Source organism: Onychostoma macrolepis, chromosome 23, assembly GCF_012432095.1.
Source record: "Onychostoma macrolepis isolate SWU-2019 chromosome 23, ASM1243209v1, whole genome shotgun sequence".
Lineage (NCBI taxonomy): Eukaryota > Metazoa > Chordata > Actinopteri > Cypriniformes > Cyprinidae > Onychostoma > Onychostoma macrolepis.
The window spans coordinates 1,967,663-1,984,952 of NC_081177.1; the positions used below are offsets into that span (position 1 = coordinate 1,967,663).

General features: G+C 37.3%; 1 protein-coding gene across 1 annotated transcript; it reads left to right on the forward strand.

Moving 5' to 3' along the window:
• Positions 1-650: 650 nt before the first annotated feature.
• si:ch73-290k24.5 (F-box only protein 41) lies at positions 651-17,058 on the forward strand. Its single transcript, XM_058763506.1, is given in 15 exon segments — positions 651-766; positions 2,427-3,545; positions 3,548-4,010; positions 8,743-8,935; positions 9,254-9,327; positions 10,496-10,734; positions 12,149-12,279; positions 12,356-12,439; positions 12,995-13,110; positions 13,362-13,514; positions 14,058-14,153; positions 14,227-14,345; positions 15,444-15,602; positions 16,618-16,733; positions 16,865-17,058. Coding segments are annotated over 14 exon segments (2,166 nt in total). The 5' UTR covers positions 651-766; positions 2,427-3,382; the 3' UTR covers positions 16,925-17,058.
• The last annotated feature ends 232 nt before the right edge of the window (positions 17,059-17,290 follow it).

Genomic DNA, 17,290 nt, shown 5'->3' on the forward strand with positions numbered 1-17,290 from the left:
CAGAAAGGCCTCTATATCTGATGAAAGTGGCGCGAGCGGTTACGCGATGAATCTCAGAAATATCAGACGGGATTAGATTTCTCAGAGAACTTCTGAATAAACCGAGAATCAGTATCTGATTCACGAACAAATGTAAAAACAATTCGTTATGGGCTGCGCTTTGTATTTTTGTCTCAAAAAAGTCATTTGTTAATGAAGCCGACTACACTGGGCGCGCTGCGTGCGCGTGCAACCATCGTGCACAGTCATCGCCGCGGTAAAAGTAGCACATGAAGCACTGCTTACATTTATATTTTATTCTGTGATAATTCTGGGGTGGCACAGCTTTTTCTTAGGGTGGCCACCCCGTGCCACCCCGGTAGATCCGCCCCTGAATACATATATAGAGAGAGAGAGAGATAAATTATGATTATTATTTAGAAAAACTAGCGTATACGATCTCTTAGATACTGCATTCAAACATATTTAATGTATAATAATTATGGACACAATTGTAGCGTATTTTAATCAAACCAAGTTGTTCTCGGTTCGAAACGCACCGGCGGGGCTTCAGCACCACGAGAGTGTGGACAGCACCGCGCGCGCACGGAATTCACAGCGGCGCGTGCCCGACAGAACGTAACGCGCGCGCTCCCGCATAAATGCATTCTTCTTACCGCTCTATTTCACGCTCCTCGAGCGCTCCGTTTCTCCCAGACCGGGAGTGACGTCAGAGTCGACCGGAGCGGCTGGATCTGCGGAAGACGAGAGTCCAGACAGAGAACCGGTGGGTTTTAAGAAAACGGATATTTTCAGTGCTGCACGTTCATTTGAATAATTTACTGCATGCTTCTAGATGATGCACGTGAAGTTCTTGGGCTGGGTCGCGTGATTCACACACATTCCGATACAAGACCAGACCGAATTACCAAACGACCGATGCACTTCCACTGGGTAGATGCTTCTTTCAATAATAATTGCAACTTAAACGAGAAAGCATGAGCAGACGACTGTGCATTTGTATAATCGGTGCACGCATGCATATTTCTATACTGTATTTCATCTTTGCGGTGTTAATGGAGCTTTTTTCGGACCGCAGCTTTTGTCTTCATCATATTCATGCGGAAATAACGCGGAGCGCGCGCAGAGTCATGCGTGAAGTCCAGCGTGTCACCTACAATATCTCTCTCACACACACGAGTGTGCATCTGAACTGGTTGAAATTATGTTGAAAATAGAAGATTCACTGGAATCACATTAATAATTCTTCATTAACTAACTAATTACCCTGATAACGTACAGAATAGTTTTCCTCTACTAATTTAGACATACTTCTAAAATTTCAATACAGTAAAAACCGTTAACAGTTATTAAAATTAAAATATTAAAACAATTTTATGTGTCATAATGTGTCATAGTTTCCATATAAATATTGCACAACATTGATAATAATCAGAAATGTTTCTTGAGTAAATCAGCATATTAGCATGATTTCTGAAGATCATGTGACACTGAAGACTGGAGTAATGATGCTGAAAATCACGGAAATAAATCACAGTTTAACATATGTTCACATAGAAAACAGCTGTTTGCAATTATAATTGTATTTCACAATTTCACTGTTTTTACTGTATTTTTGATCAGATGTGAGCAGATGTGACTTCAAAAACATAAAAAAAAAAAAAAATATTACTGACCCCACAATTGTAAACTTTTAATGTGTACTGAATATATTAGAGCATTTCCGGAAATACATTTTCACCATTATCCATAAAAGAAAAGTTAAAGTAAATTCATTAAATATCTATTTTTTATTATATTTACATTAAAAATGAATCATAAACACACACTCATGGAGAGATAATTACTGTATACTTGATATCCTAGTAGGCATAAATTAAATAAATTATGTAAAGATAAAGCAGGTAGGAGAGAGACATTGAAATATAGGTGGCGCTGTTGCTATATAGAGCACATGATTTATTTAAACAAGAGTGAGACTGAACAAATACATACCATAAAACAATACAGGGTTATCACTGGCAGTCCTGGGACTCTAAACCAGATAAAACAAGATTACAGGAGAACAAAAACACTTTATACTTATATAAGTGTAAAATGAGATGGATGAGTCTAGAGGTGCGTTCTTTTGTTCAGCATGTAGCGCTTGTGACAGAAGTACTGAAAGCACAGAGACTCAATATCAGTGCACACATACACAACAGTGACCTGCTAACTGTTCACCAGTTTCTCTCTATTACATCACTTCCTGTGAAAACATACATGAGAAACAACAGCAGAGCAATGAAAGAAGTTTGGCTTCATGAATTAAAATATGTTAATATACTGTGTTAATACAACAAATTGTTTTTTCATGGAAACCCGTATATGTTTTATTGTTTAAATATTACTAAAGTTATTCCTTTTGTTCTATTCTTCTTTTTCAGGTGCGATTCTGCCTGTTTTGGACTGAAAAGCTCCTAAAACACCACAAACATTTCTGAAATGCCCCTAAAAAGTTACTGAAAAGCCCTTGAAAGGCCCCAAGACGCTTCTGAAACAGCCCTAAAACGCTCCTAAAGTTACTTAAACACCCAGAAGATACTGAAATGCCCCTTAAACACTCCTAAAAGTCACTAAAATGCCCTTGAAAGACCCCAGAAAATACTGAAAAGCTTTTGAAATGCCCTAAAAACTCTCCTAAACTTACTGACATACCCCTAAATTCTCTTAAAGGTTACTGAAATGCCATTGAAACACTCCAGAAGATACTGAAACACCCCAAAACGCTTCTGAAGGTACTAAAACATCCTTGAAACACACCAGAAGATACTGAAACACCACAAAATACTTTTGAAAAACCTTTGAAACACCCAGAAGAACTTCTGAAACACCCTTACAACACTTCTAAAGTTATTGAAAGTTTCCTGATATGTTTTGAAACACTCATAAAGTTACTAAAACATTACTGAAACTTTCTTGAAATGCTCCTAAAGTTCCTGAAACATTCTTGAAACGCTCCTAAAGTTACCGAAACGTTTCTGAAACTTTCTTGAAATGCTCCTAAAGTTACTTAAATGTTCCTTAAACTTTCTTGAAATGCTCCTAAAGTTACTGAAACGTTCCTGATAGGTTCTTGAAATCCTCCTAAAGTTCCTGAAACATTCTTGAAATGCTGCTAAACTTACTGAAACGTTTCTGAAACTTTCTTGAAATGCTCCTAAAGTTCTTGAAACATTCTTGAGATGCTCCTAAAATTCCTGAAACAATCTTGAAACGCTCCTAAAGTTCCTGAAACAATTGTGAAACACTTCTAAAGTTCCTGAAATGCTCCTGAACTGCGAATGATCTCACCATGTGACTCAGGAGTTGTTTTTTGAGTGTATGAGCACGTTGTCACAGTATGTCGACCAGCGCCGAGCTGCCGTTGCATTGCCCGACCTGCGGAGAGGCGTGTGGGTTTGGAGAGCACCTGTCCAGCTTTCACTCCTGCCAGAAGCTCTGTCTGACCCCTCGTCGGAGCTCTGAGGGCGGACTGATGTCCCTTTACGCCCAGCGAGAGAACGAAATCGACCGCCCCTGCAGCTGGAGCTCCTGGATGCCCTGAGTTTGGCCCGTCCGCTCCGAAAGATCATCATCCAGAGGGACTCGCCATCGTCTATGTCTCCAGTGCTGGCGGTCGCCGTGAGCTCCAGAGCCGCAGAAGCGGAGGCAGATGCCGGACACACCGTGGCCCAGCTGGGAGTGCCGTGGCTGGGCAGGCTGGCGCTGGAGGCCCGGCTTCAGCAGCTGGCGCTGGAGGTGCAGGAGCGCGTGTCGCTCAAACTGGAGGCACTGCAGGATGAGGTGAAGCGGAGGAGCGCGGAGGTGAGGCGGGCCAGGAGAGAGAGCGAGCGCATGCACAGAGAGAAGCACCAGGCGGAGGAGCGGGCGGCCGAACTGGAGCGGCAGGTGGACATTTCCGTGGAGATGCTGGCCGGCCTCAGATATGAGCTGAGAGAGAGAGACGAACAACTGCAGCGCAAGCAACAGTGAGTGTATGTTTAGATTAGAGATGCACTGAAATTTCGGCAACTGAATATATTCGTCTGAAATTGCAAAAAAAGGAGGGCCGAAGTCTTTGACTGATTAACTAACTTTTCTGATGGCATGTTTTGAACATGTCAGTGTTTATTAAATGCACACAACTACTACAGGTAAACATGTCAGCTAGGGGTGGGAATCTGTAGGTACCTTAAAACAGAGTTTCCAAGGTTTGTGCAAACCTCAAAAATAGCCCAGTCATGGCCAAACCTAAATTGGCTATCAAAATTGCGTTCCAGGGGTAACCTTTGGTCAAAACGTGTTCCGTGGGACGCTTTAACCCGCATAATGAAAAACAACAAAAAAAGTAGCCCAATTACATGTTCTCAACATGAGATCATTATTCTACCTAGGCTCATTGGAAATACATGCCTCTACCTACATTTCTCCAAAATTCCAAAAATGTACGATAATTTACAAATCGCTGCAGTTTCCAGTTGAAATGAACACTAGAGGCAGTTAAAATCCAACAACATTTATTTCTTTTCACACAAAGTATGACTTACAGGGCCAGAGTTTCCATTAAGAAAGCCTAATTTTCACACAATTCTTTGCACAATATTATTTTATAACATGCTGCGAGATTTGAAAACTTGCTACTTACTTTTGAAAAAGATGCTTTTGAAAGTTAGCATCACAAATACAGCTTAATAAATGTGGGTTTTCTAATGCAGTAGGTTTGCGTGGTAGCTCACTCGATACAGCATTGGACTTGTGAGGTGAAGTGCTCCGGTACGAAACCTGTGAATCTACGGTTCTGCTGCTATACATACCTGAAGTGACGTAATAAAAATTTAGCAATACGTATCTGAAGTAACGTAACAAAAACGCAGCAACGTAACGAAAATGCATCAATACGTATCCAAAGTAAGGTAATAAAAATGCAGCAACGTAACGAAAATGCAGCAATACGTACCTGAAGGAAATGTAACCCAAATGCAGCAACGTAACAAAAACGCAGCAATACATATGAAGCAATTGTAACAAAAACACAGCAATTCGAACCCGAAGCAACGTAACAAAAACGGAGCAATACATACCTGAAGCAAATGTAACAAAAACGCAGCAACGAAACAAAAACGCAGAAATACGTACTTCAAGCAACATAACAAATATGCAGCAATACATATCTGAAGCAAATGTAACAAAAACACAGCAATACGTACCCAAAGCAACGTAAGAAAAACGCAGCAATACATATGTCACAGGTTCACTCTATAAATTTACAAACACACCCATTTCACTTGTAATGGACATTGCTGGCAAATTAACATCTGTGTACACACCAGGAAGGTGTTATGGAGTTTTTGTTTTGTTTAGTCTAAGTTTGTTACTGCTGTGTTTTGTTCTAGTGTTCAACTCTTGTACCTGGAGCAATGTAACAAAAACGCAGCAATAGGTACCTGAAGCAATGTAACAAAAATGCAGCAACGTAACAAAAAAAAGCAATATGTACCCAAAGCAACGTAACAAAAACAGCATTACGTACCTGAAGCAACATAACAAAAACACGGCAATACGTACCTGAAGCAACGTAAAAAAAATGCAGCAATACATACCTGAAGCAACTTAACAAAAACACAGCAATACATGCCTGAAGCAAATGTAACAAAAACGCAGCAACGTAACAAAAATGCAGCAATACATACCTGAAGCAACGTAACAAAAACACAGCAATATATACCTGATGCAAATGTAACAAAAATGCAGCAATGTAACAAAACACAGCAATACATACCAAGCAACGTAACAAAAATGCAGCAACGTAACAAAACACAGCAATACGTATCTGAAGCAACGTAACAAAAATGCAGCAACGTAACAAAACACAGCAATAAGTACCTGAAGCAACGTAACAAAACACAGCAATACATACCTGAAGCAAATGTAACAAAAATGCAGCAATACATACCTGGGTCCCACTGCAGCAATACGTACCTGCAGCAACGTAACAAAACACAGCAATACGCACCTGAAGCAACGTAACAAAAACGCAGCAATATGTAACTGAAGCAACGTAACAAAACACAGCAATACGTGCCAAGCAACGTAACAAAACACAGCAATACGTGCCAAGCAACGTAACAAAAACGCAGAAACGTAACAAAAACGCAGCAATACGTGCCTGAAGCAACGTAACAAAAACGCAGCAATACGCACTGAAGCAACATAACAAAACACGGCAATACGTACCTGAAGCAACGTAAAAAAATGCAGCAATACATACCTGAAGCAACTTAACAAAAACACAGCAATACATGCCTGAAGCAAATGTAACAAAAACGCAGCAACGTAACAAAAATGCAGCAATACGTACCTGCAGCAACGTAACAAAACACAGCAATATATACCTGATGCAAATGTAACAAAAATGCAGCAATGTAACAAAACACAGCAATACATACCAAGCAACGTAACAAAAATGCAGCAACGTAACAAAACACAGCAATACGTATCTGAAGCAACGTAACAAAAATGCAGCAACGTAACAAAACACAGCAATAAGTACCTGAAGCAACGTAACAAAAACACAGCAATACATACCTGAAGCAAATGTAACAAAAATGCAGCAATACATACCTGGGTCCCACTGCAGCAATACGTACCTGAAGCAATGTAACAAAAACGCAGCAATACGTAACTGAAGCAACGTAACAAAAACGCAGCAATATGTAACTGAAGCAACGTAACAAAAACGCAGCAACGTAACAAAAACGCAGCAATACGTGCCAAGCAACGTAACAAAACACAGCAATACGTACTGAAGCAACGTAACAAAACACAGCAATACGTACCTGAAGCAACGTAACAAAAACGCAGCAATACGCACTGAAGCAACATAACAAAAACGCAGCAATATGTAACTGAAGCAACGTAACAAAACACAGCAATTCGAACCCGAAGCAACGTAACAAAAATGCAGCAATACATACCTGAAGCAAATGTAACAAAAACGCAGCAACGTAACAAAAATGCAGCAATACATACCTGAAGCAACGTAACAAAAACACAGCAATATATACCTGATGCAAATGTAACAAAAATGCAGCAATGTAACAAAAACACAGCAATACATACCCGAAGCAACGTAACAAAAATGCAGCAACGTAACAAAAACACAGCAATACGTATCTGAAGCAACGTAACAAAAATGCAGCAACGTAACAAAAACACAGCAATAAGTACCTGAAGCAACGTAACAAAAACACAGCAATACATACCTGAAGCAAATGTAACAAAAATGCAGCAATACATACCTGGGTCCCACTGCAGCAATACGTACCTGCAGCAAAGTAACAAAAACACAGCAATACGTACCTGAAGCAACGTAACAAAAACGCAGCAATATGTAACTGAAGCAACGTAACAAAAACACAGCAATACGTACCCGAAGCAACGTAACAAAAACACAGCAATACGTACCCGAAGCAACGTAACAAAAACACAGCAATACGTACCTGAAGCAACGTAACAAAAACGCAGCAATACGTACCTGAAGCAACATAACAAAAACGCAGCAATATGTAACTGAAGCAACGTAACAAAAACACAGCAATACGTACCCGAAGCAACGTAACAAAAATGCAGCAATACATACCTGAAGCAAATGTAACAAAAACGCAGAAACGTAACAAAAACGCAGCAATACGTACCTGAAGCAACGTATCAAAAATACAGCAATACGTACCTAAAGGAACGTAAAAAAACGCAGCAATAGGAAGCAACGTCAAAAATGCAGCAAAGTAACAAAAACACAACAACTTGTGCCTGTACCAACGTCACATATTGAATGCGTATTTTAGCACCACTCAGTGGACATTTCACTTTGAAACTGCCGCAAAACATGCAGTAGGATACATAATATCGGTGTTGCAGAAATGTTGCCACAAGCATGTATTTCCAATGAGGCTGGGTTTACATTATTAAAGAAATTATCGCCGATTTGATTGCACAGATACTACTTAAACTAAACTGAGCTAGACAATGACATCTCTGAATTCAATAATTAAATGCCTTTAACTGAAAACTGAGTGTTTAATCTAACCATTATACATTATTGACACTCTATCTTTCAGTTTGATACTGTTAAGTGCTTTGACAAAATCTGTATTGTTAAAAGTGCTATATAAATAAAGGTGACTTGACTTGACTTAAAGACCAAATAACTTCTACTTCATTCTATTAACGTTACATGAGGAACGTATGCTTTTTTTTATTTTTTTTTAATGTTTTTTACTGGTTATGTGAATGTTAAGGGAACATAATATGGAATGGTTACTTTTGAATATTCTCTGAACATTCCGAATTATGTACAGTAGTACATAAACATTTAAAAAACATTAGATGAACATCCAACTAAAATGTTCCAGGAAAAAAAGACCAGATTATAGACCAACTTTGAATGAATGTTCTGTTAACATTACAGGAGGAACGTTTGTTCATAACTTTGAGAGAACCTTCCCAGAATGTTCTGAGAACATTCCTTGTTAGCTGGGATGTAATATTGAATATCCAAACTGAATTACCGCAACTTCATTTTCGGTTTTGATTTTGATCTATATAGAATCTTTTAATTCTGGTTTCTGTGTTTCGGTAAGCAAATCATTTTGGAGTATCACTAGTTTAGATGGTTTGTGAGATGCATGTGAATGTTTTAATGCATGTGTGTGTGTGTTTTAGGGAAGTGTGTGAGCTGGACAGGTTTGTGCGGGACACGGCACTCCAGGAAGCCAGCGCAAAGATCCGTCTGCAGCGCTTCATCGAGGACCTGCTGGAGAGAGCGGAGAGAGCCGAGACGCAGCTGCAGAACCTCCATGATGATGTCACTTCCCCTCACAGATACCTGGCAGGAAGCAGAGCATCAGGCTACCAGGTACAGAGAGTCCGTTACTGGACTGAAGCAGCTCAGCTTTACTTGATTCTCCATCAATCATTTTCTAGAAAAATCAGTGCGTCTCAAACCTGATCATCAGCATCTTTTGAGGAGCTTTACTTTCACTGTTCCTCAGCGGAGGAATGATCTTCATCTCACATCTTCTGAGGAGCGTTTATTCCTTCATCTCTCCATCAGCATTGCATTATATTTTTGCATCATTTCAGTCTCATCTTACTGAGACATATTACTGGAGATATAGAGTGTCCGCTAGTATTTCTCATATATCAGCAGTGAATGTGTTTGTGTGTTTAACAGAGGAGTTACAGCGTGTCTGGGATGAGCAGGAGATCTTCTCATGTGTCTGATTACAGAGCCGCTCAGTACTACAGGTACATTACTAAAGATTTACTGTTCATCAGCATACATCCATCCAGACGCCGCACAACATATTTAATACAATATTGTGCAAAGTCTTTAAATGGGTCGCATCATAGAATTAATGAGAAACAACAGTCTCATGTGGTGTTATTATTGACATTATATTATAGTTTTTTCATATTTTGAATTAGTTTTTATTTTTGTATTTTCATTTTGTTTTTGTGATTTTTTTTGATTGACTGATTTTTGTAAATATCTACATAGTACATCAAGTTAAACTAAATGACAATGAGAAATGTTGCCTTGGTAATTATTTGAAATAAAATAAGTTGACATTTTTTTTCACTATTTAATTTTATTTTTATTTTAGTTAACATTTATTTTATCGCAAGTAACATTTTTTATGATTTTAGTTTTAGTTTACTATAAAAACCCTGGTCTCATATTTTATGTGCAGTGTTATTTAAGTATTCTTAAAATATATTATTATAGATTTCATTAATATTTTGAATTAGCTTTAATTTTTATATTTTTAGTTTTCATTTAAGTTTTTTTTTGTTTGTTTGTTTTTTTTTTGTAATTTTAGTGATTGTATTGTCTTTTGTCATTTTGATTTATTTTTATTTATAAACTATTTAAATTTAGGTAAATTGTTTTTGTTAGTTTTAGTTATTTATTTATTTCCAGTTATTTTTGCTGCTTCGCCTTATACTTTTTCAGTTAGTTGCCAATGCAACATTCCTATTTTTTGTTTAGTTTAAGTTCTTCATCTATCTATCTATCTATCTATCTATCTATCTATCTATCTATCTATCTATCTATCTATCTATCTATCTATCTATCTATCTATCTATCTGTCTGTCTCTCTGTCTGTCTATCAATCAACAAAAATGTTTTGTAAAATGTAATTTGGCTCCACACTTGACATTTATTGGAACTGAACCTTAAAAATAAATCTTTAGTTGTCATACAGTAAGAGTACAGGCCAAAAAGTAAGTAAGTAAATTAATTAATTAATTAACTAACTAATGTGGATATAATTTGGCCTTTTGCTTTAAGCCAAAGTTTCTGTTTGCTCTGCATGTATTCTCATTGCTGCCGGAGAAACCCCTGAGATATATTAGACTGTGATTGTCTCGTGACGGCTGCAGTAATGATGTGATGTGACTGGCGTCTCAGGTTCGAGCGGAGGCCCCGCACGCTGTCGGTGGGTTCGGGCGGTTGTGAGGGTCACTGGGACGGACGGCAGTATCAGCACGTGTTGTGTGGAGCCGTTGAGGGGCCCGACAGTGGCTCCCAATCGCCCTGGATGATCCAACACACACACACTGACGCCGATTCAGACAACTGGTCACTTTACACCACAGAATCACTGGACGACACACAACACACCGGATACAGGACCTACAGCCACACAGGTACAACACACACACACACACAAACGCACACACACACACACAAACGCACACACACACACACACACGTTCGTTTTTTTGTGAAAAGTGGGGACTCTCCATAGGCGTAATGGTTTTTATACTGTACTTACTGTATGTGCTATTGTCCTACACCAACCCTACACCTAAACCTACCCCTTACAGGAGACTGTCTGCTATTTCAGATTTTCAATACACTCCATTCTGTGTGATTTATAAGCGTTTTGAAAAGTGGGGACATGGAGTAATGTCCTGAAAAGTCACCTTCTCCTTGTAATACCTGTCATACCCTTGTCATTATACACATCTATGCCCTCATTTGTCACAAAAACGCGCACACACTCACACACACTTATACACACACTCACTCGCATGCACTCGCACGCACACACACACACACACACACACTTATACACACACTCAAAAGTGTAATCAAAAGTGACAATAAAGACATTTATAATGTTCCAAAAGATTTCTATTTCAAATAAATGCTGTTCTTTTGAACTTTCAATTCATCTGTGAATTCTGAAAACTAAAAGGTCACAGTTTCCACAAAAATATTGAGCAGCACGACTGTTTTCAACATTGATAATAATCAGAAATGTTTGTTGAGCAGCAAATCAGCATATTAGAATGATTTCTGAAGATCATGTGACACTGAAGACTGGAGTAATGATGCTGAAAATACAGCTTTGATTAAATTATAAAAAGTATTATAAATTATTGTTATTTTTATTGGATATATTAGATCAAGAGACTTCTTTCTAAAACATTAAAAAATTTTACCAACCACAAACTTTTGAACGGAAGTGTAAATACACATGCAAAATTCAGTTTATATTATAGAACACACACACACACAAATATACAGTGTTACTTTTGTATCAGTGTTGTTTTAGTATTCCTGATACTATAAAACATACTAGGCTTTTTCTTTTTTAGATTTTCTGTTTACAGTTTAATTTCAGTCAAAGTTTTAGTAATTTTGTTGTTTTTCTCATTTTTATTATTTTTTTAAATGTCTACAGTAGTATTTATTACTTTTTATTTAATAGTTTTAGTTTATTGAAGTTTAGTTATTTTAATACTTCATTAAACTAAATGAAAATGAGAAGTGTTGAAATAAAATAATTGTTTTTTATATTTTCAGTTAACATACGTAAAAATTTTTGTGGTTTTAATTAATAATAATTATCCTCATTCATATATAAAGACACATTAAGATTCATTGAAAATAACTGATTATAGTGATTATTAATTGTTTAAATAGATTTTTACAGTAACCATAGTAGATTTTGCCTAAACAAAACTCGCCATGGTTCCATGGTGTTGCTATGTGGTTGCTAGGGTGTAAAGTGTGTGATATCTGTCAGCTGTTGTTGTGTGTTGTTGTGATCAGGTCCAGATCTGCACTGGTGTGTGAACAGATCCAGTGAATCGGCCGTGTGTTCGGAGCGTCTGAGGCTCAAAGCGGCGCTCTTCTGTGTGTTCACTTATCTGGACACGCGCTCGCTGCTCACCGCCGCTGAGGTGTGTGTGTGTGTGTGTTAGATATATGACGTGAGTGTGTTATGTGTGTTTAAGTGTGTGTCTCTCTCTCTCTCAGGTGTGTAAGGACTGGCACAGTGTCGCACGTCATCCTGCTGTTTGGACGAGAATAACACTGGAAAACGCACGAATGTCATCAAAGGCAAGGAAACACACACACATGTTTGTTTTTGTGAATTGTTGGGACTCTCCATAGGCGTAATGGTTTTTATACTGTACAAACTGTATTTTCTATCTCCCTACACCTAAACCTACCCCTTACAGGAGACTTGGGAAAAATGGGGACATGGGGCAACACACACACACACACACACTTATGTTTGTTTCCCCATATTAGTAAGGACATCTAATGCTATTTTATCCTAATAAAACTAACATAAATTTCTTTTTTTTTTTAAAGAAATGAATATCTTTGTTCATCAAGGAAGGGATGGTAAATGAACGAGGAGATAAGTTTGTTCAGGGTGGTGTTGTTTGCTTTCTTTAGAGATCTCTTCTCCAGATTAGTTTTATTGTTTTGTTGCATGGCATCTGTTTTATGTGAGTTCCTGTCGTTTTGGATTCATGAGGAAATAATTTCACTCCTTTCAGAACTCCTGCCAAAATGGTTTCCTCAGCTAATAAAACTAACCATTTCTAGAGGTCACTGTAGAGCAAAGGCCATCCTAACCTCCAGTGTGTGTGTGTGTGTGTGTAGTTCCTGATGACTCTGTCTCAGTGGTGCTGTCAGACTCAGTCTCTCGTTCTTCACAACCTCAAACCTCGATCCCGTGGCAAGAAGGAGAGCAAAGACGAGTACTTGCGCAGCACCAGGTAAAATACACACACACACTCACTCACACGTGTGTGTGCACACACACTCACACACATACACTCCCTCGCACACGCACACACACGCACGCACACACACACACACACACACATACACTCCCTCGCACACACACACACACGCACGCACGCACACACACACACACACACATACACTCCCTCACACACTTGTGTATTCTCAAACATGATGGTATGAAGTGTTTTAGTGAAGAGTGTTTTGGTCTCTCTGTGTTGAGGGGCGGGCTGGAGGCGGGGCTGGAGGCGGTGCTAAAGGCAGCAGGGCGGAGTCTCATCTCTCTGAGCGTCTCTCACTGTCCCAACATTCTGACGGACAGATCGCTGTGGCTCGTCAGCTGTCACTGCCGCGCGCTGCAGTCGCTCACATACAGGTCACATGAACTGCTTTTCAGAAATAAATATTACATATTACATTATCATCAATATTGCAGATGCATTTCTTTAGATGGCACATTTTTTTTTATATATGACACCAGTCTTAAGTGTCAATTTTTCAAAATAATAAATAAGCCTTCCATTGATGTATGGTTTGTTAGGATCGGACAATATTTGTCTGAGATACAACTATTTGAAAATCTGGAATCTGAGGGAGCAAAAAAATCTAAATATTGAGAAAATCACCTTTAAAGTTGTCCAAATGAAGTTCTTAGCAATGCATATTACTAATCAAAAATGAAGTTTTGATATATTTACAGTAGGAAATTTACAAAATATCTTCATGGAACATGATCTTTACTTAATATCCTAATGATTTTTGGCATAAAGAAAAATCTATAATTTTGACCCATACAGTGTATTGTTGGCTATTGCTACAAATATAGCTGTGCTGCTTATGACTGCTTTTGTGCTGCAGGGTCACATATTACACTTGTTATAAATGGTAAAATTCACGCAGCCGATTGTGTTGTGTTCAGGAGCGCGTCGGATCCGGCGGGACAGGAGGTGATCTGGGCTCTGGGAGCGGGATGCAGGAACATCACGACGCTGCGCATCACTCCTCTACAGCCGTGGTGAGGATCCGTCTCTTTAAATCCATCAGCGCTGATCACATGATCACTGATTTCCCACCTTGGTTTCCTGCAGCCTGCAGCCCGGTCGCTTCAGTAACCGCTGCTTGCAGACGATTGGCCGATGCTGGCCGAACCTGTGCCGTGCTGGGGTGGGCGGGGCCAGCTGCGGCGCGCAGGGATTGGCCTCTCTGGGTGAGTGACAGGTCAGGTGATGCGTGAGCAGTGTTGGGGAAAGTTACTTTTAAAAGTAATGCATTAAAATATATGCATTTACTCCCTAAAAAAGTAACTAATTACGTTACTTACTTTTTATGGAAAGTAATGCATTACGTTACTTTTCAAATCTGGGCTGGGCTTGCTTGTTTGTTTTTAATATAAAAACTTCTATTTTTGTTAAATGTAAACGCCCTTTCACACCAAAAAGTGAAATGGATACGCCTCAGGCTGGAGGACAAGTAAATTCTGTACAGTCTGTACAGCAGAACGCAAGAGAAGAAAGTTCAAGCACAAATGTTAGTTTATCTAAAGTAATTTTTGTAGTGCTGTCAAACGATTAATCGCGATTAATCGCATCCAACATAAAAGTTTTTGTTTACATGATATATGTGTGTGAGTACTGTGTATATTTATTATGTATATACAAATACACACACATACAATATATATTTTGAAAATATTTACATATATTTACATGCATATATTTATATTCATATAGTTTGTATTATATATAAATATATTTAATATATAAACATAACATATTTTTCTTAAATATATACATGCATGTATGTGTATTTATATATACATGATACATATACACAGTACACACACATAGGCTATATTATGTAAACAAATACTTTTATGTTGGATGCGATTAATCGCGATTTTTTTACTCAGTAGTGAGCACTGCTTCGTGAAGCTTTGAAACTTTTTCGAATCATTTGTTTCGATGTTTCCATCACCCTATTTTAATGCGCATTTTGAAGTATCGCATAAGAAACGAGTGTTAGAACGAGGCTTCGTTACGTCATAACTGTTTCCATGAAATTTCAATGGTTTTCCATTGGGTGGCGATGATGTCTATGAACCAGTGAATCATGCGAATTAATTGAGATCGCCCTCCAGTGGCGAACCATTGAAACTGCGTCTATTGTTTTTACCTGATCTTGGATCAGTTTCATCGATTTGTAGACATTTTTAATGAAACATTTGTGTAATTAAAAGGATGAGAAGTAGATATTAGTCTCTTTCTGGCCTGTATGAGACCTGAGCGTTCCTCGTGTGTTTCTGCAGCGAGGAACTGTATGAATCTGTGTGAGCTGGAGCTGCATCACATGAACGAACTGAACCAGGAGGCGGCGGCGGAGATCTGCAGAGACGGTCTGCAGCAGCTGCACACACTCAGCTTCATCTCCACACCCGTCACCGCCAAAGCCATACTGCACTTCAGCAGTGAGCGCAACTCACAAACACTCACCCCACACCTCACCTCAATTGAATTGTTATAATTTATTTGCATTTTTTTTATTATTTTTATTTTACATACATTACTTATTTGTCGCTCTAATTATTTTTCAATAAGTTATTTAATTGTTTTTATTAAAAATTATTTATTTATTTTGTACATTATCATCATTATTTTTAGTAAGTGTTTTATTTTGATTGTTTTTCATTTTAAATTTTTATAAATTATTTCTCTTTTAGTATTGATTTGCTTTAATTGTTTTTTAATGATTTAAATTGTACATAATTATGTAACTTTTAATTAATTTCTCAAGTTTTTATTTTGATGGTTTTTATTTTAAAATTATTTATCTCACGTTTACACTATAATTTCATTTTTAGTAAGTATTTTGTTTTGATTGTTTTATGTTTAAATTATTTATATTTTCTTTAAATTTTACATCATGATTTCATTTTTAGTAAGTGTTTTAATTATTTTTATATTAAATGTTTTAATTAAAATAAAAAGTATTTTTATTAATTTGTTTAATTTAATTAATGTTTACATTTTCATTGTAATTATTATAATTATTTACATTTTATGGATTATATAACTTTTAACATGTGTTATTTTGGTTTTGTTTTAAATGATTAATTTAAATGATTAATTTATTAAATTATTTAGATTTTATATTTTCATTAATTATTTCATGTTTAGTAAGCGTTTTATTTTTAAATTGCTTTATTTCTAAATTTTACAGTATTTATTTATTTACATTGTACAATTTTATGATTTAATGAATATAGTAGACCCTGATCTAGAACATTTTACACATGAAATGAAACATTATTCATGTATTTTTTAAATCAATTTTTAACCACCTGCACTGCAGAGATGGTTGTTTGGTGTCTTGATTATTTTATTCAAGACCTAAAACCTGAACAGATCTAAAACTCCAGTGATGAGCTCATGCATGTCTAACGCATGCTCTTCTGTGTGTGTGTGTGTGTGTGTGTGTGTGAGGTGTGTGTGTGAGTCTGAAGTGTGTGCTGGTTCAGTTGAGTATCTCTGATTACTTCGAAGACGCCGACAATGAAGAAGCCAAGAGATTATTTGAGGAGATCATCAACAACCTACAGGTCAAACCAACCACCGTTACACACACACACACACACACACACACATCTGAATCTCATCTAAAAACAATGGCGTGAAATGAAAATATCGGATGTGTGTCTGATTGGAATGAAGTTGTATTTTATCTCCTCAGGCGTTGAGAAAGCGTCCGGCTCTGAGTGATGTCCTACAGATCAGAGTGGAAAAACCCTGAGAAACACGTCTGATCAGCTCCTGATTCACTGTGACACACACACAAACACACACACACACACACACACACTTTTATTGTTTTTAAATAAAGCAAATTATAAGGACCACAGACATAAACAACATAAACCTTACAGGAGAGCGAATTTTGAATAAATGTTTTATTTTAATTGTTTTTATTTTTAATTATTATTTAAAGTTTATTATTTAATTTTTAGCATTTTTATTTTAAATTGATTTATTTTTATCAATTAAACTTATGATTTATTTGCTGTAATTTTAGTTTGTTTTTATTTTTAAATCATGTACATTTTAATAATTTAATAATTTTTTTTATTTTAAATTAATTTCAGTTTTACATTTTCATGAA